A 19,752-nucleotide genomic window follows, 5' to 3' on the forward strand; every position below is an offset into this window, starting at 1 on the left:
GCGTCGATCTAAAATAAACCTAGGCTAAGTGGTTAAATGCCCAAAGTGAAAGATGGGTAGACCTAACTAACCTTAAATTGACATATAAAACCAACAAGGTTTTCTGATTTGTTTTGGTTGGTCACTAGACCAGCATAATGCCTGAATTCACACTTCTGGTTAAAACAATAGCGTTAGTTTCATAAACTGAACATGACTAACGATAACTATGACTTTTTTCTTTTCGTTTTCCTCCCATATAGGCTATGTCTATTATATGTATCATAATTAAGACATTTTATCAAATCATGCAATCGAAGCATTTTAGAACCAAACACTAGGCATGCGTAAGACTAGTCAGTAAAATACAATAAACAAGCAACATACAACACGCCCTTCCATTGGTTTTGTAATCATCTGCAGCCAAGGTACAAGAAAAAACACCCACAAGCACTGACGTGTGTTAGCGAAGGCTTCAATGATGACGTGTCTCTAGTGCTCTCTTTTCGGTGAGTAGTGGCAGGCCGGTGGCAGTCGATCTGTGCTGATCCACCTCACAAGGACTGTAAAACAACGGGATCTGGGCAACGAGCACCATGGCTAGTAAGTGTACATCTGATTTGTGTCTTTCAATAATGTATTTTGTTTCTGGTTGATTATCTCACAGATTGTAAAGCTAATTAAAGCTGTTTATGAATCGTTCCATATCTTTGTCCGTTGTCCCTTCAAACTAGCTAGCTAGCGGCAACGATACTCTTCCTTTCAACGAAGGTTGATCCAGCTAGTTTAAGGAAAAGAATAATCGGTAATAGGTCTAATCTGAAACGAGTTGAATGAGGATTGTGCATTTTGTCATCCATTTCCAGTTATAATTCTGAAATTGTTCATTTCAAAACCAGTCAAAAGGAAACGTCAGCTAGTGGCTTTTAGTGCTTGCTAGCTTTTTTTTAGCGTTAGCCTGAGAAGCGGCAGTTTCTAACAACCTGTACAGCTAGTAGCCTACAGTTGATATGTGTGAAATCTTTACTGGAAATGAACTTGTCTAATATTAATAGACCTATTTATTTGTGTATGGTGTAAATGTTGTTCGGCCTTGTGAGAGTAGAGCTGAATAACCAACTTTTGTTCATTCAGACATTTAAACAATTCGCATGCTAGCTAACGTAATGACTAATTATGACGGCTAGTTAGCTATCAATTGCCCTCGCCCAGTTGCCAAGTAGTGTTTAGCCACGTCAAATACTTTTTGGGCTGTTTGGCAGGGTTGCTTTTAGTCACAACTGTTAATATGCACGCTGAAATATTTTCATGGAACTAGTTTGGGTAACTAGTGTGCGTTTCTTCTGGAGTTAAATGATGACGTTGCAGTACAAAACCTGGGGGCAAGTTCGAACAGTCTGAAGTGCTATTCTCCCTAAAGCCACGTCTACTTCAGTTAAATCTCAGTCAGTGCTAATGTTAGCCAATAGGTGTAGCTCACTGAGATGTCTTATAAGTAACGTAAAACATGTCTTCTCTTCCTTACAGTTAAATTTCTGGAGGTAATAAAACCGTTTTGTGCGGTTCTGCCCGAGATCCAAAAACCAGAACGAAAGGTAAATGTTATCGCCCATCTTATCCTCTTTGTGTTGTTTATTTATTTATTTATTTACTTTTATGTACAGTTCTTGGGGACTCAGTTAATTACTGTTTCTTTCAATCTCTTACAGATTCAGTTTAGAGAGAAGGTACTATGGACTGCAATTACACTTTTCATTTTCCTGGTGTGCTGTCAGGTAAGCTATTCATTTTTTTGATGTTGATGACAGTAAATAAAGGAGTCTATACAAAAAGGTTTGACATTGAATGTGTCTGACTTAATCCTTTGGTTTTTTCAGATTCCTCTCTTTGGCATCATGTCATCCGACTCTGCCGATCCTTTCTACTGGATGAGAGTAATTCTGGCTTCCAACAGAGGTGTGTATAACTTGTTGTATGCAGCTGAAATCAAGTCTGTTGGACTCTAGAGCTTCATTTGATTCTATTCTATTATAGTCTAAATCATGACCTCATCAGCCTACTCACTTGCGTTGTTTTTAATCTTGTAAGGCACACTGATGGAGCTGGGTATCTCGCCCATTGTCACCTCTGGGCTCATCATGCAGCTGCTGGCTGGTGCTAAGATCATTGAGGTTGGAGACACCCCCAAGGACAGGGCGCTCTTTAATGGCGCTCAGAAACGTAAGTCACCAACTCATGGGCCTAAATTGCAATTCCAGCACTTGATGATCTTCAGCTAAGATTGTAAGATAAGTGTTCGCAGTGTTGGTCAGTACACGTCACCAATGCTGTGTTGCTGTCCCACAGTGTTCGGTATGATCATCACCATTGGCCAGGCTATCGTGTATGTAATGACTGGGATGTATGGAGACCCCTCTGAGATGGGCGCTGGCATCTGCTTGCTGATCATCATCCAGGTAGGTCCTGTCCTGTAACTCCTGCAGAGCTGTCAGTCTCAAGCCAATTACTGCCCCCTCCCCCCTAAGCTTGACATGGATCTCTTATCAAGGGGTATTAGCAAATAAAGGTTGAAATAGCACCTTTGCCGATTGATCTTATCCCAGTGATTGGGACAAATCACTAATCATCCTTGTTAGTAGTAAAGGTTGAAACATACAGTGGAGAGTTGAGGAGTTGCTTTGTTTGATTGCATTTGCTAATTCAGGGTGTGTTATCTTTCTCGTCCTGTAGCTGTTTGTGGCAGGACTCATTGTTCTTCTGCTGGACGAGCTGCTGCAGAAGGGCTATGGACTTGGCTCTGGTATCTCTCTCTTCATCGCCACCAACATCTGCGAGACCATCGTTTGGAAAGCCTTCAGCCCCACCACCGTCAATACCGGCAGAGGTAAAGAGTGTTTTCATGCACACCATTGGAAAAGATATAGGCATTATATATAAATACAGTGTTTCCCACATAATTGAACTCTATTTGTGGTGGTAAGTTCGCAGAATTGACTTGAATGCAACAGTTTTAAACACATTATCGCAGCGTGGTTATGATGGTAACCAAATTTTCAGCACAATTTAGTAGAACCTGTAAAAATCATTGTGTGGTGGTCAATGTTGTGGTGGGCCGCCACAAATAAGTCAATGTATGGGAAACGCTGAAATATGTATGTTTGTGTGTGTATTTATATTTATGTGTGCATTTGGTGTAAGAATCTTTCAAAACCAGTAAGCTTGCTTACCAAAATGCCTTTTTACACCAATTATGGTCATGCAATGGGTGTCCTTTTTACATAAATGGGTCAGTGCATTGTGGATGCGGTATTGTTGCCTTCATCTGCTTGAGAACATCTGTGAAAGTGATTATAAATAGTTATTATTGTTGACTATAAATAGTTCAATAAGATACATTGTTTGCTGTAAGTAACAACAGCAAGTGATGCAAGTCTAAAGAAATGAAAAGGTCTTCATTTAAGAAGGATTTTCTTTTTGTAACGCATTACCTTATACAGCGCCAGTTTTGCCTTTGAACCATTTCTTAACTCTTTCACAGTGAAGATAAGAAGAGTTAATGAGTTATTGCTGATAAAGCACATGTTCACAACCTTCTCTGATTAAAGCAGTCACTTTTTGTCAAAATGATGTACAACTGCCCCCACAATTAACTTGCCTTTTATTTCTCTTAGGAACTGAGTTCGAGGGAGCCATCATTGCCCTGTTCCATCTTTTGGCTACGCGTAATGACAAAGTCCGTGCACTCAGAGAAGCCTTCTACCGCCAGAACCTGCCCAACCTCATGAACCTCATCGCCACCGTTTTCGTGTTTGCTGTGGTGATATACTTCCAGGTCAGTGGATAACTGCTCATTGGATTATGCTCTCACACTGTCTGGCTTTAGGAAGAGTTGGTCATTGGCAGGATTGGTTGTCTCTGCTCTGTGATGTGGACCAAGAGCATTGAGCTTTCAATGAGTCATCCAAATGTCTGTGGTATCCAGGATGTCAAACATGTATAATTTTAGCTCATAGTTCACACCTGTGACTTAAAGGAACACGCCAACATTTTGGAAAATGAGCTTATCTGCCGTCTACGCCAGAGTTAGATAATAGGATACATACCCTTCTCCTCTCTGTGCATACAATAACCCAGTCTGACTCCCCCCATTGTTAGCCTAGTTTAGCATAATTCACTGGAATCAAAAAGTAACATTCACGTATTATACTTAACATGCAGGCCCCGCATGATGCAAAATACTGTCCCTAGCCAGATGACTGGCATGTTGCCTGTCCGTACTGTGGGTTGAGATTGCAAGGCTAAACCCATTTTTATTTCCTCTTCAGGGCTTCAGAGTCGATCTGCCCATCAAGTCTGCCCGCTATCGTGGCCAGTACAACACCTATCCCATCAAGCTTTTCTACACCTCCAACATTCCCATCATCCTGCAGTCTGCCCTTGTGTCCAACCTCTATGTCATCTCTCAGATGCTCTCTACCCGCTTCAGTGGAAACTTCCTGGTTAACTTGCTTGGAACGTGGTCTGTAAGTAACAAGTCCCAACATATTTCTGTTATAACTTGATCAGTTGTTAAATCAGGAAAAGGAACAGGAATGAAGATGGCACTGTTGCTGAATCATTTTAAGAAATGGAATTGCAAACCATTATGGCCTAGTGGGGAAAAAAAAGTATAGGATACATCTGAAGAGCTAAATTGGCTCTCCTCAAACCAGACCTCTCAGGGTGTCTGGAGGAAATGACTCATGTTTTACGTGTCAGTTTGGCAGCAATTCAAGATATTTTCTTGTGGAATTCATTAGTAATCTGACTAGCTTGTGAATTTAGTTCAAGTCTACAGACTGAGAGACTTGATCACAACATTGTCATGTGGCTGGCCTTAGGCTATGTCATGCATTTTGCAGCAAGTCCTTATTTTCCCTCTTTCCTTTTCTCCCAACAGGACACCTCTAGCGGAGGCCCTGCACGAGCCTATCCAGTTGGTGGTCTGTGCTACTACCTTTCTCCGCCAGAGTCATTTGGCTCTGTTCTGGATGACCCTGTACATGCGGTTATCTACATCGTCTTCATGCTGGGATCCTGTGCCTTCTTCTCTAAGACCTGGATTGAGGTTTCTGGATCATCTGCTAAAGATGTAAGTCATACTTAATGATATAATATGGACGATCCTTGGTGTCTTGTTATTTCAGATCTCATTATTAAAACTTTAAAAGGCAGCGTCATAAAGTCTATTTTTGTTTTTGTTTGGTTTCAAACAGGTGGCTAAACAGTTGAAGGAGCAGCAGATGGTGATGAGGGGACATAGAGAGACATCCATGGTCCACGAGCTCAACAGGTAAGTGTGTGCATGTTCTGAGGAACCACAAAATATTCCTGAACAAACTGCACCTTTTATTTTGAACATAATTTCTTGATGGCTGCTAACTGCGCAACACTCTCTTACAGGTACATCCCCACAGCTGCTGCATTTGGTGGCCTCTGTATTGGCGGGCTCTCAGTTATGGCTGACTTCCTTGGAGCAATTGGTTCTGGAACTGGAATTTTATTGGCTGTCACCATCATCTACCAGTACTTCGAGATCTTTGTCAAGGAACAGAGTGAAGTTGGCAGCATGGGAGCGTTGCTATTCTAAAGAAATCCTTCTGCCATTACACCAGACAGACACAACCTGCATTCTCTCAAGTTATTTTTTTTGTAATTTTACTATTTTTCATGCACAATCAATGTTTTTTGCTTCTTTGGATGCATCCATTTTGGCATCTATATTTTTTTGTTCCCAGTAGCCCTAAGGGCTCATGTGCGGACTGAACCTATCTGGGAATGAGTGACTGCATGTCATCCCAGTATTCAGAATGGGCAGTGGGCCCGTTCAACTGTTTGTCAGAACACAGATCCTCCACCTCTCACTCTGTCTAGCCAGCGTTCCACCTGCTGGGCTTTTAAGTCTGATTTAATGATTTAAAAGCTCATATGGTAGAATATTTGGTTCAAATCCTGTGGGGTGAAAAAAAAAAATAGTGTAACTCACTTGGAAGTAGGACTACATGGATTATGTAAAACCAACATGTCATATCAGTGTATATGCTTGTATGATCAGCTAACAATGTCCAACCTAAGGAACCCTTAGTTATTCCACTGTAAATAAAGAAAATCTTTTCGAGAGGATGCTGGAGGGTTTTTGTTCTCACACCTGTCTGTGTGGCACTGGCTTGTGTATAGCTGACTGCTCTGTATTTGCTGGGAAGAGACTGACATGTCCATGCTATCATATTTCACCCTTAGTTTTGTATGGGGCAGGGGGTCTCTGAGCCATGTTGTAGGGTCAGTTGTAAAGAAAGCTAGCATATTGTGGGCTAGGTGTATACTGTCCCTGTGCTGGATTAGAGATCCTGGGTCAGCTGTAAGTTTCAGTTCAGTTTCTTGATTTTTTTTTATTTTATTTAGCGTTCCACGCTAGTCTTAGCAAGGGCACAGGCACTGCCCTTTCACATGGTCCAGGTAAAGGGAAGTGTTTGTCTGCGTCATGGTCTTCTCCCAGACTGAACTGCTGCAGAAACTGCCTGATTGGGGTGGATATGGGTGGGCTTGTTTGGGGAGAAAAGAGGATATACCTGATTTTTACGTTCTGTTTTGAACATTGTATTAAAGAAGAAATTTTTTGCCAACTCTTTGAAAACTCGACTTTTTTTGTAGGCTACATGGGAGTCTGGAAAAATGTCCTATGATATTCTGAACAAATGCATCCGTTTCAACGGTTAATAAATCCTTATTAAAACGTTTTCATGTAAGATGTGTAAAGCTATTGAATACATTTGTTCATTCTAGTGTCAGTCACATTATAGATATATTAAGCAAGGGGTACATGAAGGGATAATCCGTTCAGAATAACCGTCTCCTAACTTGCACCATTAAAAGATCTAGGACTGTTTCTCAAACTTTTTCAGACCAAGGACCACTTAACCAATAAAATAAAAAAACCTCACGCATCACCTATATTACATCATAGGCCTACTCACTGAACCACCTTGCTTCTGTCAGAGGATTCCTATGCTTAACTGACGTAGCTTACATAGGCAGTGTTGCAGAACTGTTTGGATTTACATACAAGTTGGTTCAATATTGCAGACAACTCACATCTGCTCGCGGACCCCGGGACCACACTGAGAAATATTGATCTAGCATGTGATGCAAAAGTGCCTTGGTAAGTCAAGTATCTATCGTTTCATCATGAAGAGGCCCGTACGGACGTATTTTGTCAACAGAGACAATACAAGTCTCTGAAAAATGTAGATTGCCGCAGGCTGTAATATTGCTGAATGCTGATTAATATATCTATAATTCTCTGCTTTTCAGCTGGCATTGCACTGGACATAAAACGCTTTGGGTCCTAGCAGAGAATGTCTAGGTCCTAATACGTCAGGGTGCAAAGTTCATGCGGTGAGAGGTAAAGTGGGTAAAGCGTGTAAGACAGTAATTTTAACCGGTTTCGTAAAGTGCGAAATAAGACTGGAGACTGGAGCCGTTGTCGCAAAAAACAGTCCCCCGTAACCACCAACAGAAATGTCATATTGCAGGCAAGAGGGTGAGTTCATCGTACATTATCGACCTACTTTTCATTAATTTATGATCACCAATGTCATTGAAAGTGCTAGCTAGCAGACGTTAACTAACCATTAGCCCTCAAGATGGTTAATGTTGGCTAGCTTACCGTGATGGCTACACAATTTCCCTCGAGTCTAACATCTCACATTATAGAGCATTAGTCCTATCTATAATACTGTGCTACCTGTGAAATAAGTGTCCACGTTTTGTGGTCTTCAAGAACAAGCTTAACGTTAGCGGAATTTTTTGCACTTGTTAGCCAAACCGCTGAATGGAGCCCTGCTAGCCCTGCTAGTTTATTAGCACGTTTTGTAACGGTACCGAGTCACTCTGACAGTTTCGTTTGTACATCTCGAAAATACATCTTTGATTAGGAGCGTTTTTAGTGTTTTTTGTTTTTGTTTTCATTATTAAATACCATGTCATTTTATTACGTCTGCTGAATCATCGACATTTTCATTGCTGGTCAGCCTGTCATGATGGAGTGCTCACAGTTTAGAAAGCAACTGCTCTTGGTGTTGGTATTCCTTGCTGACAAGACGATGATTTAACGTAACTCTATTGTACGCCCAATTTGGCTTACTTTTCTTATTTCCTTTAACAAGTGAAGGTTGAGGCTGTTGTCTTGCCTGTCTGCCCGTCACGGAATGATTCTGCAGGCTTGGTTTATACTCCGCATGGCTTATACTTGACCTCATGTAAAACACGTAATAACCATGGGATTCTCAAATATTTTTTGACAACACTACTGATGTCTCAGGCAAAGACAAAATCATCTTCGTGACTAAGGAGGACCATGAAGCCCCCAGCAATGCCGAGCTAGTAGCAGATGACCCCAATGACCCTTACGAAGATCACGGTGAGTGTAGTCACGCTTTGCTCAGAAGATGCACGATGGCTGTATTCAACTATGTCAAACTGTCTTATACATTAGATAGGTGTGTCTTCACGTAGCTTATTTTCCCCTCAGATGACAAGACCTTTTAAAAGTAGATGTCAATGTCTGGGGAATTTTGAAGGTTTTTATGAGCATATTGCTAATGGATTCAGGAAGATAATTGAGGAGAGAAAGAGATGGTCATTGTATGTTTAGTAGATTAAAGCAAGAGTCTCATGGTTGTGTAAACAATTACACTCCTGATTTGTGGTTAACAGGGAGTTTTCAGCTACAGTGCTTTAATTTATTTCCTGGTATATCCTTTTCTCAGGCCTGATCCTACCAAATGGGGACATCAACTGGAACTGCCCTTGCCTGGGTGGTATGGCCAGTGGACCCTGTGGTCAGCAGTTCAAAGAAGCCTTCTCTTGTTTCCACTACAGCAAAGAGGAGGTGAAGGGCTCGGAGTGTGTGGAGAACTTCCGCAACATGCAAGAGTGCATGCAGAGGTACCCAGAGCTGTACCCTCAAGATGATGACAATGAACCGTCCAAAGAGACAGATGATGCTGCTGCCCCGACAGCGACAGATGAAACTGCCCCCACCAATGAAAAAGACTCTGGCCCAGCAGAATCCTCACCCACTTCGGAAGAACCAACACCCACAGCCAGCCCGCCCAAAAGTTAACGCTGTATGCTCTAAAACTGTGCTGAGCCTGACCAGTGTGAATCAGTGTGTACGAGACAAAGGCTGTGTTGCTGGGCAGAAGAAGGAATCACACCGGAACCCTTGTGGAGGACAATCCCGACAGGAGTGCTGGAACTCACTGGTTGGCGTGCTGGACACATAAAGACTCATAGACATGGGTTGAATTTTCTGTTTTCCCTCCACTGAGGTTATCAATTAGGGTCCAGAAATCAAATATATGGGCGAAATAAAGAAATTCTTTTACAGCATATGGTAAGGTTGATGTGCACTTAAAGCTTCTAGAAATGTCCCAAATCACATAAAGTTATTGTGAGTATTTATGAGGGGTAGGTCATTGCTTAAATGATGCTTATGCAAAAGGCTGTCAGTGCTCATGTTAGTGCTAATACTGATTGAGTGGTGCTCTGTAGCCTCACAGGTCACTGTGTGTCTGTCTCTTACTGTTACTCTTGATTGTGCAAGTAATCATGTTTCTTTCAGTGTTTGAAGAATTATTGTCTGTCTTCTGATGGCCAACTTGAAATATACTGATATTGAGATCTTTCATTACATATTTTCTTACTGACAAAATCACAAGAGTACGTGTTCAGTTTACAGTAATACATACTGAGCAGATGGATGGCAACACGATTCTCTGGCCAGAAACACTGAAGGTCGTCACACTAACTCTTGAACAGAATCATCATAAGTGCTGCTGCAGCTGACAGAGACTTTTCCACAGTTTTTTGCCTGTGCTCACTTCTTTCAAGCAAAGCCTTAATGAAGTGTCCCCCCTTACCCTTGAAATAATTTCAAATTAAACAAACATAAACTATGGTTTCATGTGTTCTCTAACATTTTGTGTACGCACGTGTGCGTGGGCATATAAAACATTTCTTTTTTTGATGAAATTGTACTAGCTGTCATGTTTTTAAAGGCTGGAGCTTATGAAAAATATGGCTTGTTTAAAAAATGCAGCTGGAGGCAGAAGCAATCAGATTGATACAAAGGTATCTGGCTTGCAGACACATTATAGATGTATTATATAATTATACATTATACTATAATAGCCCATATAGCCTGGGGACACCCAGACTTTCACAATTGTCCAATTGGGAGTGGGTCTGGAAAAGGTTCATTGACTTAAGACTTCCAGCAGGTGCGTAACTAGCAGTGAAATTAAACTTAAATTGGTGCATTAAACTCTTACCAAATTTAATGCACCAATTTAAGTTTAGCAATGTGTAAACTTAAAAGTGTAGCAATATTGTAAACAAAGGTTTTAAATGCAGTTGTTTACTCGATTCTAAAACAAATATCATCTATGCCGGATTAGTGATTGTATTTGCGTGCCTGTGTTTTAGGGACATTGGAAATGGGTTTCAATGGCCTCTTGGCCAGACTGACCTGCAGAGCAAATCCCAAATTTGCCGAAAGGTCGTATGGGTATTCCCAGGCTATAACCCATATAGTGCAAGCACTTTTTAACCCTTATGGTGGGGGTAGTTCGTCCAGTCTCAAGCAGAACACCCCAATCCCAATAGTGATGAACTGCCCAATCTCAGTAAAGCTGGTAAAGACACATGGCCAACATATGGCAGAAGGAATTCTCATTATTAGACACACAGTATATTCAGATGTTTGGTCCATTCTGACTCAGCAGCAGAATGTTGTGAGGCATCACACTTTGTTGATTATTACAATTTTGACAAAATTTCATTAGAGGACAACATCTGATTTACAACTGATATAACATAAAATTAAACATGTACACTTATATAGTGAGATGTATTACATTTGATGTAATCAAGCAATTGTATCTTCCCATAAACATACTAAATTCCTTCAAGCTTAGTAATTGTTACAGTTATGGTTTTAGCATGTTTGTGGAAAGTTATTACATTTGTGGGCGTAACAATGTGTGCAACATTTAGTGGTCCTCAGTCCTCACTCTTCTCTTGGGCCCTGAATAATTAGGTTTATGTGAAAAGGAACACTGACATTGCTTTTCAACATCTCGTATCAGGGTACGCTTGGTTTCATGAAGTGTAGTCGATGGAAATAGTCTGATGCACAATTCTAAAACGAAGGAAAAAATACAGCATGGACATTTGTGATATAATTAGTTTGTTCTTTCAAATAATGTCCAGCAATGTTCAATGAAAGCAGCCTATATGTAACAGTATAGTTGAAGGACAATCTATAATGCAACAAAATACTAGCCTATATCAACCTGTGGAGATTATTTATCTAATCATTTTTGAACATTACTACTTATGTTATGGTATTTAACTTCAATACTAACAAAAATGCCATCTTCAGTGCATTTTGCACCTTTCGTGCAACTGCTCACTGAAATGTTTTTAACACCTTGTTGTACATCTCATACAGATGACATACTTTATACAAATGAACATATTATCAAATACCTTAAATATTAATTCATTACCTTTTTGGTTACATTGTGGACGTGTCTCATGGGAGAATATCTACAGAAGCAGTCTCATTTGTGAAGCTAATCAATGTGAAGCCACCAGTATGTGTACTGCCCAGTTTCCCTTCTGTCATTGAGCCAGCAATGATAAGGCTTTCAGCTAAATTAGGTACAACACACAGAATGGAAGGGAAACAATCCAAAAGAATGACACTGAAGGTATCGGTGTTTGGAATTAAAAGATCTGCTTCTGTCAAGAATGTGGGTTAAGAGTACACTACAGTACCACTACAAAAAATACAGGTGACTATTAGGCCACAAGACAATTACCCCCATGGCTTGTCTTTATAGCCTCTCAGATAAAAGGAGTCTGTTCCAATGGTCATGTTCCATAGGCTCACCCCTGAGCAACTTGGTCAGCAGCCCTTGTATGTGCGTCCTACTGCTACTCACAAGAGGTGCCAAGAAGGAACTGAAAGTCAGCTTGCTTAGCCATGTAAACTGGAAGCTCAAGTGACCACAGTTCACTTGGCAAATGGCTTTCATGTGTCCCGTGGAGCAAACACTAAGAGCTCAGAGACAGCCTTGCCGAAGTCCCTCTGCCACATGATGCCCCAACATCGGTGTCCAGGGAACCACCAAACTTTGCATGGTCACCAGCAAACGACCCGACTCCACCTCCTCAGGTCCAGCCAGTAGGTATTCCATTCCTGAAATGTAAATGGCAGAATGTCTGTCTATGTAGCTGTTGTTTGCAAAGAGTGTTATTCACAGAGTGACTTATTCATGGCGTATTCAGTTTTATTAAATACTCCTTTCAGATAAAAACTAGGGCGTTGGCTTGACACACTGACCATCCTTGTAAAAACAACCATACCTAAACGACTATAGTGAGTTTCCAGTGTTTACTTGTGGTAAGGGAAATTCTTTGATCATTGCTACAATTATGTTTTTTTTATATAAAATCTGGGATACTTTTCATGAAGGAGGAAAGTTTTTGCTTTGCTATGACTCTATCACTTCTAACATCTTTTCAACCAGCAAATGCCATATTTGCGTTGCTTCTAGACATACAATGGGAGAAGATTCCAGAAAACAAGCTCTTCAGAGGCTATTACCTGGATTCAGGATGGGACAGGTGCATCCTCTGCTGGTCCAGGACAGTGGGAAGATGCTGTGAGTGCCCTGAGAGACTGGCACCTTTCCTGAGCGCAAGACCTTCCTAACTTTGACAAGCACAACGGCATGGCTTCCTTTGTCATGGGCAGACAGGACACTGGCTTTTATTGCTGTAATAACCAGAGGTACACACACACACACACACACACAGACACATGAAGTCACCATACACCAGACCACACCCTCTTCTGTGAGGCCATCCTTAAAAATATTTTGTTTGCAGTAACAGCCAAAAAAAATAAAAATGGGTCGGTAGGTAGGTCAATATTTTTTTTTTCAAGATTCAAAGTAAAAAAAAGTACAATTTTGGTCATGGTGATTACGTGAGGGAATGAATTTACACAAATGTGCATATCGTGACGTAACTGACTGGGTCTTCAACCCGCCTTCAGGCGCACCATGGCAAACCTCATTCTGATGCAGGTTATATAGACCAGCCTTTCTCAAACTTTTGACCTGAGGCCCGGTCATGGCAGACTTTTGGGTCATAGGGCTCATCTACATGTACCCAGAAAGAAGGCTACAATAGCTCTTGGCCACGCTATATTGAAATTTGACTATGCAATACTCAATGCTATACAGTGTATTATACAGTCTCTGCTCTGTTTCTAAGGAAGTTCCAAAAAACAACGCTGCTCTATTAAGTTTCTTTAAATAAATAAATAGCCTTCCAACAGGTTGAAGCGAGCTTTGATACCAACGCTATCGATTAGTTTCAGTTTCTTCCGCGAGACGCCATTGAATGAATGCTCATACCACCACTTAATTGTAGGGCTCCATGTTTAATGACATCGATAGCAGAAACGTTTGTTTTCTTTTTTCGTCGATCCGCGGTTTCTTGATCAACTGCGCAGCATATTATCAGATGAAGCACTGGTGTTGCACCAAATTCTGTGACCTGTCGAATTTTGTGACTCTAGAGGGCGCTGTTTTATTGAGTCTATGAATGTACTGAGCTGTACTGACACACTGATGAGGCAATTCTGTTATGTGTATAATTCTTCTAATAAACTTTGTACATTTTTTGAAACATGGAACATTGTCTGGGTGTGGGTGTATTACTCCACAGGCCTGCATGTGTATCTTCCCTCTATACTATCTCTATAGAGTACAGCTAAGGCCTACTCCCACCACTCCAGCTAAGAGGTGGACTTCAGCTGACAGGTCACATATGATGATAAGCCTACTGTCAAATTATGTTTGACAGTAGCCCACTATATTTACTATTACCCCACTATAACTCTGCAGAAATGGACTGATGTTGTACATTGTCATTGACATCAGCAAACACTTTATTTACATTATTGACAAACTTTGTCATTGTCCTGCTAATTTACTTTTGGCACCTCAAACTGATATACAAACTTAAGGAGGCAGTTAGTGACCTCCACAGCATTTTTTCTGCAGTTACAGTGACATAATTTGACAGTAGCCTATCAAAATATGTGATCTGTCCTGCTGAAGTCCATCTGTTCACAGGAGTGGTGAGGGGTAGGCTTTAGCTCTACTCTAGAATAATACACCCACACCCAGTCAATGTTCCATGTTTCAAAAATGTACAAAGTTTATTAGAAGAATTATACACATAACAGAATTGCCTCATCAGTGTGTCAGTACAGCTCAGTACATTCATAGACTCCACAAAACAGCGCCCTCTAGAGTCACAAAATTCGACAGGTCACAGAATTTGGTGCAACACCGGCCTAATTTCACTCCACGACCTCCCAGCTGACCAGCAGTCTCCATGTTATGGACCCATATTTTGAGAAATGCTGAATAGACCACAACCAATTTCAATTCTCCGACACGGGTCACCGTTAGACTAGGGGAGGAGGGATGAGAAAAGATCTGGCCACAGTTCTTCCAGAACTTCGTACAAGTAAAAGCGCTATCAGTTTGTGTGAATGAAACGAAGCGTAGGCCATAGTGTGACATGCGAAACCAATGGTGTAGAGATGACGCCACAGGTTTTTTAAGTGAGCCACGCTTGCATGTAGGCAATTTATATTCACAATACTTGGGCCTACTAAAAGAAATATTATTTTATTGCATTTGTATTGGTTGTTTAGAGTAAAAAAAAAAAACAATCGGTCGGTATTAACGCAAGTTTTACAAACGGCAAGTCGGTCGGACTAAAAGGGGAAAAAAAGAAATATTTGGGTCGGTTCTAAATTGACAGGGTCGGTCGGGTTACGGCAAACGAAAATATTTTTAAGGATGGCCTGATATTATAGGAACACGTTGTTATGTTATGTTACTGTGAGTTGTGAACAGGTCACTGATTATGTGTACAACAGAAGATTTCAAGATTACAATGAGGTGTTCTCTTACCGTATGCATGTTTTGTCTTGCATAAATCAGCCACACCTCTCAGTTTTCTCTCTTTGCAACTGCATTTACCTGAGAGGAACATGATCATTAGTCCCATTCAATGCTCTAATCTCCCTTATATTAGGTGGACATGAATAGTTACCAAACACTGATGTTAAGGGTATCCAAGTTATCAGTTTACCAGGATCTGATGGATTTAGAGTATCAGTTTACCCAGTTACTGTTTCCATTATCCTGTCCAATTTTCCTATTCAGTTAGTTTCAGCGGTGCATACAGTTTGTTTTCATTGTTCATCCAAGGTTGTTATAGTATTACTTAGTGCTAACCAACCTGTATAGTACAAGGCAGACACTGCCAGCTCTTTGGACCATGTTCTCTCATCTTCATTTGACAATACGTGGAGCAGGTCAGGGATCTTGCCTCCAATGGGAATGTGGTAGAGCTTATCACTGTTTTAACAGTACAAAATGGAAAATATTTAGTTCATGACACTTTCATTGATACAATTTCAACATTATTTTCAAAACATAATTATATGGCATCATGGCATAAGAAATTAGACTGACCTGTCAATACAGTGTCCAGTGACGGCATCGCATTTTAGAGGGCAAGCACAGGGTTTGCAGCCCCCTGGGCCAAACGCCCAGTACCCTGGCAGACACTGACTGCAGCTTGTGCCTCCAACCCCTGGTTTGCAGTGGCACTGCCCGCTTCTGGGGTGGCATAAAGGTGCCTCATCTTTAGAATGTGAGGGGATCGACCCAACAGTATTACACCAGCAACCTGAAACAAGACAGACATCAGTGCTCTACTACTGCACTGCCTTGTCCATTTGTTATTGTAGTTTTACCTGTAACCAGCAGAGGGAGTCATACTTTCATCCATCAGACATCCAAAAGGGTGTCAGTAAACACCACAAAAACCTATGTTACATTAACAGAGGAACTTTTCAGATGTTCAAATTTGTTTGTTATTGTCTGTTTCATTAGTTTACTTACGTGTACAAGCATACGGAGAGGTCAGTGGCATTGCTGGGTGGCGATGGTAACCGGGGCGACAGCGCTGGCACCGCCGGCCCACTGTGTTGTGCTGACAGTCGTTGCAGACCCCTCCACTCATCCCCCCTGTGGACAGCCACACTCGCTGCGATAAGTGGCAACTGTCCGAGTGGCCGTGACACTCGCACTCTGAAAGCACACCAGCGGACAGACAATAGGTGTGGAGTGAGAGAGTGTCAGTGCAAAAGGAATCGTCTCTTGGTCTTGGATGACTTGCTGGACCGAGGCACGAGTGGTGGTCATCGAGGCAGGCTACTTACTCTGGCAGGGATTTGGCTGGCCGCTGCTGCCGTTGGCAGGCTTCCAGGGCCGGTCGTTATAGAGGGGAGCGCACCTTTCACAGTGCTCACCCGCCGTGTGGTGCGAGCACACACACCTGCCAGACACCTGTCGTGAGGAAACCCGGGCCAAGTAAGCAAACAGAGGGGAACACAAACACACACACACACACACAGATGTATACACTAGAACTGCAATGTCATGTCAACAAAATCACAAATCACGTATTCACAGAACCTCAGTGACAGGATCTAATGTGATGTGTTGGCAGGAGTGTCTCACCATTCCCTCTGGAGGGAGCTGGTCTGTACCCTGCTGCGTGGGCACACAATGCTCCGCGTGCCCGTGACAGAGGCACGTTCCCCGGGCCAGCAGAGAGTAGATGGCGTAGGGCGCTGGCTTGGAGGGGGCTGAACGACGCTTGGTGGCCACAGAGAAGACACCAGGGAGCGTCTCCGGACTACTGTGGCCCCTGGAGGAGCCGGAAGGAGACCCCGCACAAACCTGAGGCTCGAGGAGCCTGATGCGCAAGTTGGTGAGAGTGAGTAAGGCGAGGGCCTCCGGACTGTAAGGATCGTCCACTTCTTTGCCTTTGCCTATTGAGCGAAATATAACCTGTGGGAAACACAAGGGGGCAAACACACAGTGTCAAAAGACAGCAACCCAAATGGCACAGCACCTGTATTTAACATCCTCCACCCTATATTTATATTCTCTTTTAGTCACCCAAAAACTACTAATAACTATGTTTACAAAATGCTTAAAGAGACATGTGACGCTGTCTGTGTCTGTCTCAAACTGGTGAATGAAGATTCCTTTCACAGAGGTAAACAGTATTCAAAATATTCTTATCTCTTCATCAATGTCAACACATGCCTTGTCTTGCACAGTGTATTATTTTTGTACGTGTGAAATGTAAAGTTCCTCACCTCCCCTCCACTGCAGGGCACAGCACTGGAGTAGCGTGAGGTGCACAGCGACCCTGGCTGGCTGGTATCATCAGCGAGGCCAAACGCAGAGCTGCAGTTTGAGGCAAAGAACTTCAGTGTCTGCCAGGACTGACCGAAGTCTACGGAACGTTCCAGAACCATGGTGTCGGGCCGAGGGGAGCGGAAAAGCATGACCACGTGAGTCATGCAGAACCGGCTCTCCAGGTTCAGGCGGATCTCCTCCTCCTGGCCAGGGCCAGCCCCAGACTCCCACCAGGTGTTCGGGTGTAGGAAGGGGTCATCAGCCATCTGCGCAGGTGGGTGTGCTGTTCCCTCAGAGCATGGTCGTTGGAGGGAAGAGCACGACTCCCGGGAGCTGTTCCTGCAGCAGCCTGTGAGTGTGCGGAGGACCCTGCCAGTAGCCAGGTTCCCCACCGGAGGACTGCAGGCATGACCCACACATCTGGAGGTTGCCAGGTGAGGTGACAAGACTGGGAAGAGAATGAAGTTAGCAGAGAAATAAATCAGATGCATGTTTGGCATGATGAATGTGTCTCTGTAAGGGGAAAAAAAAGTGCCACTTGAATCATGGTCAGCAGAAATGGAAGAGCTCTCTTCTGGTACTGTCATAAAATGCAAAATGGATTTTCATATTGACGCAACAACGGAAACAATGGAAGTCTGGGACTCATGCTGCCCCAGTCTAATAATACCAGGGCAGTTAAGCCCATGGCAGCGCATCGGAGTTATCAATTACCATAACTTGACCTTTGGCGATGCCACTGCTTGCCCAAATAATAGGAGATAGTTCTCATGCATCATCCATGGGATGATAGGCTCTATTTAGCTCCTGAAACAGTTACTTCCCGTAACAACATTATGTAACAGTCGGTTAATGGGGCACGCAACTGACAGTAATCTGTTTTGGGTTTGTATAGCCTCAATAAGGCGGAACACTTGTCAAAAGTTGGTTAGGCTATACTTGTATGGCTCCATGCAGCAACACAGCTGAGAAAGAATAACATCCATGTGACATTAGGAGAAATTACGCGTATAGGTCTATAGATTTCGTGTGGGTCACACGTTTAAATCATCACAATGAACCTGTGAATGTCTCTCACCTGACATGCCGTACACATCTAGAAACAGGAGCCCGATCCAGAAGAATGGCTGCATCCTGGAGAGGAGACGCAGTGCCAGTGCTTTCATTCTTGAAAGTTCTGTGGCTGGAATTAATGCCCTGACTCAAGAACTGTTCACAGGCCACCAGAATCTCGTACCACTAAGAACCTCAACCAAAGCACATCCCAACTTCAAAGTCTAATATTGAACACGAGAATGAAGCCGAAAAACCTGGTCAAGCTGAAAAAAAGTCTGGTCAACCAACAAAAATATCACCGCACTGTTCAATAACATAATCGTTAGGCGATCGCACGAAACTTCTTTGTTGGTAAGTTTCTGATTAAAGTAGATATCAAAAACATTCTGTTAAAGTAGACACGGTAGCCTAGGTCAATGCACCTGTCCGACATGGTAGCATCACCCTTTCTGAAAATGACAAATTGAGCGCGTTTATTACACTATAGGCTAGACAACGACCGTTACTCCCTCACGGGGGTCACCCATATATCATATAAAACGTCGATATCAACGATCAAGATGACAGATGTTCCCCGAGTCCCTTTGTGTTGTTCCTCGTCTGTTGTTGTCGCCCTCGCTCTAAACGCAACGTACTGCGTTGAACCCTCTGAGTGCCTGCCCCCATAAAATAAAATCACAAACGAATAAGTCAGCATCCATTGTGCCTCAGTGCCCCGCAGCGGGTAATAACAGTAATGCAGCAAATATAACCAAAACTTTTGCAATTGTTTGCACGACAAGAATCGAATAACTTTTTGGATTTTGCAGGCTCACTCTTTCTCGCAAGAGTTCGGATGAAAACAAGGTAGTGGAGAGCTGGTAAAGAAACGTAGGCTAATGCGAAACAGGCGCCCTGAACTTCAACATACCAGACCTCGCCAGCCTCCTCCTCATGCGTTAACTTGGTCTCTTAATGGCTGGGTAGGAAAATACGTTTGTTGAAGTGTCGTTCCTGGTTTAGCCACAGCAATATATTAGGGGGATTGATGGCCAATTTAAATGCACAGTGTAATGAGAGAGCAGTTGGGGATGCCCGGGATAGTTTCATGATGCGCCAGGAGGCTTATCAGTCCACTACAGGGGATTCCCAAGTGTAGCCTGTTTCAAAGCCAGCCAGCAACTGATACTCGACTTAAGGTCCAGTAAGTGGTCACTGAATTACTTATTTTGTCTCTCAGTGGCAGACGTAGCTTATATACAGTACATCTTGTATCTTCTCTGCTATGTTTGAGGTAGGGGCTATATTTAGTTACTGTGGG

The 19,752-nt window shown here is 42.5% G+C and overlaps 3 protein-coding genes across 3 annotated transcripts; 2 read left to right on the forward strand and 1 right to left on the reverse strand.

Annotated features, from left to right (window-relative positions):
- Positions 1–439: 439 nt before the first annotated feature.
- Positions 440–6,641, forward strand: sec61a1 (SEC61 translocon subunit alpha 1). Its single transcript, XM_048254745.1, has 12 exons — positions 440–582; positions 1,507–1,574; positions 1,689–1,754; positions 1,857–1,935; positions 2,068–2,199; positions 2,326–2,435; positions 2,710–2,863; positions 3,651–3,811; positions 4,305–4,502; positions 4,919–5,110; positions 5,235–5,311; positions 5,422–6,641. Exons 1-12 carry the CDS (start codon positions 576–578, stop codon positions 5,606–5,608), a joined length of 1,431 nt encoding a protein of 476 aa, XP_048110702.1. The 5' UTR covers positions 440–575; the 3' UTR covers positions 5,609–6,641.
- Positions 6,642–7,162: 521 nt separating this feature from the next.
- Positions 7,163–9,979, forward strand: LOC125301901 (mitochondrial intermembrane space import and assembly protein 40-like). Its single transcript, XM_048254746.1, has 4 exons — positions 7,163–7,177; positions 7,330–7,558; positions 8,339–8,437; positions 8,787–9,979. The coding sequence occupies exons 2-4, from the start codon at positions 7,537–7,539 to the stop codon at positions 9,140–9,142; spliced, it is 477 nt and encodes a 158-aa protein (XP_048110703.1). The 5' UTR covers positions 7,163–7,177; positions 7,330–7,536; the 3' UTR covers positions 9,143–9,979.
- Positions 9,980–10,749: 770 nt separating this feature from the next.
- On the reverse strand, positions 10,750–19,159 carry si:dkey-202e22.2 (netrin-4). Its single transcript, XM_048253775.1, has 10 exons — positions 18,475–19,159; positions 17,354–17,844; positions 16,707–17,039; positions 16,406–16,532; positions 16,086–16,274; positions 15,654–15,870; positions 15,418–15,536; positions 15,087–15,155; positions 12,695–12,865; positions 10,750–12,286 (listed from the first exon to the last, which is right to left on the reverse strand). The coding sequence occupies exons 1-10, from the start codon at positions 18,560–18,562 to the stop codon at positions 12,150–12,152; spliced, it is 1,941 nt and encodes a 646-aa protein (XP_048109732.1). The 5' UTR covers positions 18,563–19,159; the 3' UTR covers positions 10,750–12,149.
- Between the last annotated feature and the right edge of the window lie 593 nt (positions 19,160–19,752).

Source organism: Alosa alosa, chromosome 10 (assembly GCF_017589495.1).
Source record: "Alosa alosa isolate M-15738 ecotype Scorff River chromosome 10, AALO_Geno_1.1, whole genome shotgun sequence".
Classification (NCBI taxonomy): domain Eukaryota; kingdom Metazoa; phylum Chordata; class Actinopteri; order Clupeiformes; family Clupeidae; genus Alosa; species Alosa alosa.

Coding starts and splice junctions, on each gene's coding strand:
- sec61a1 (XM_048254745.1), top strand. Junction 1,575..1,688: donor TCCAAAAACCAGAACGAAAG/GTAAATGTTATC, acceptor AATCTCTTACAG/ATTCAGTTTAGAGAGAAGGT. Junction 4,503..4,918: donor ACTTGCTTGGAACGTGGTCT/GTAAGTAACAAG, acceptor TTCTCCCAACAG/GACACCTCTAGCGGAGGCCC.
- si:dkey-202e22.2 (XM_048253775.1), bottom strand. CDS start 18,562: ATGAAAGCACTGGCACTGCGTCTCCTCTCCAGGATGCAGCCATTCTTC. Junction 16,533..16,706: donor AGCTCCCTCCAGAGGGAATG/GTGAGACACTCC, acceptor TCCTCACGACAG/GTGTCTGGCAGGTGTGTGTG. Junction 15,537..15,653: donor ACTGGACACTGTATTGACAG/GTCAGTCTAATT, acceptor CTGTTAAAACAG/TGATAAGCTCTACCACATTC.
- LOC125301901 (XM_048254746.1), top strand. CDS start 7,537: ATGTCATATTGCAGGCAAGAGG. Junction 7,559..8,338: donor GTCATATTGCAGGCAAGAGG/GTGAGTTCATCG, acceptor CTGATGTCTCAG/GCAAAGACAAAATCATCTTC. Junction 8,438..8,786: donor TGACCCTTACGAAGATCACG/GTGAGTGTAGTC, acceptor TCCTTTTCTCAG/GCCTGATCCTACCAAATGGG.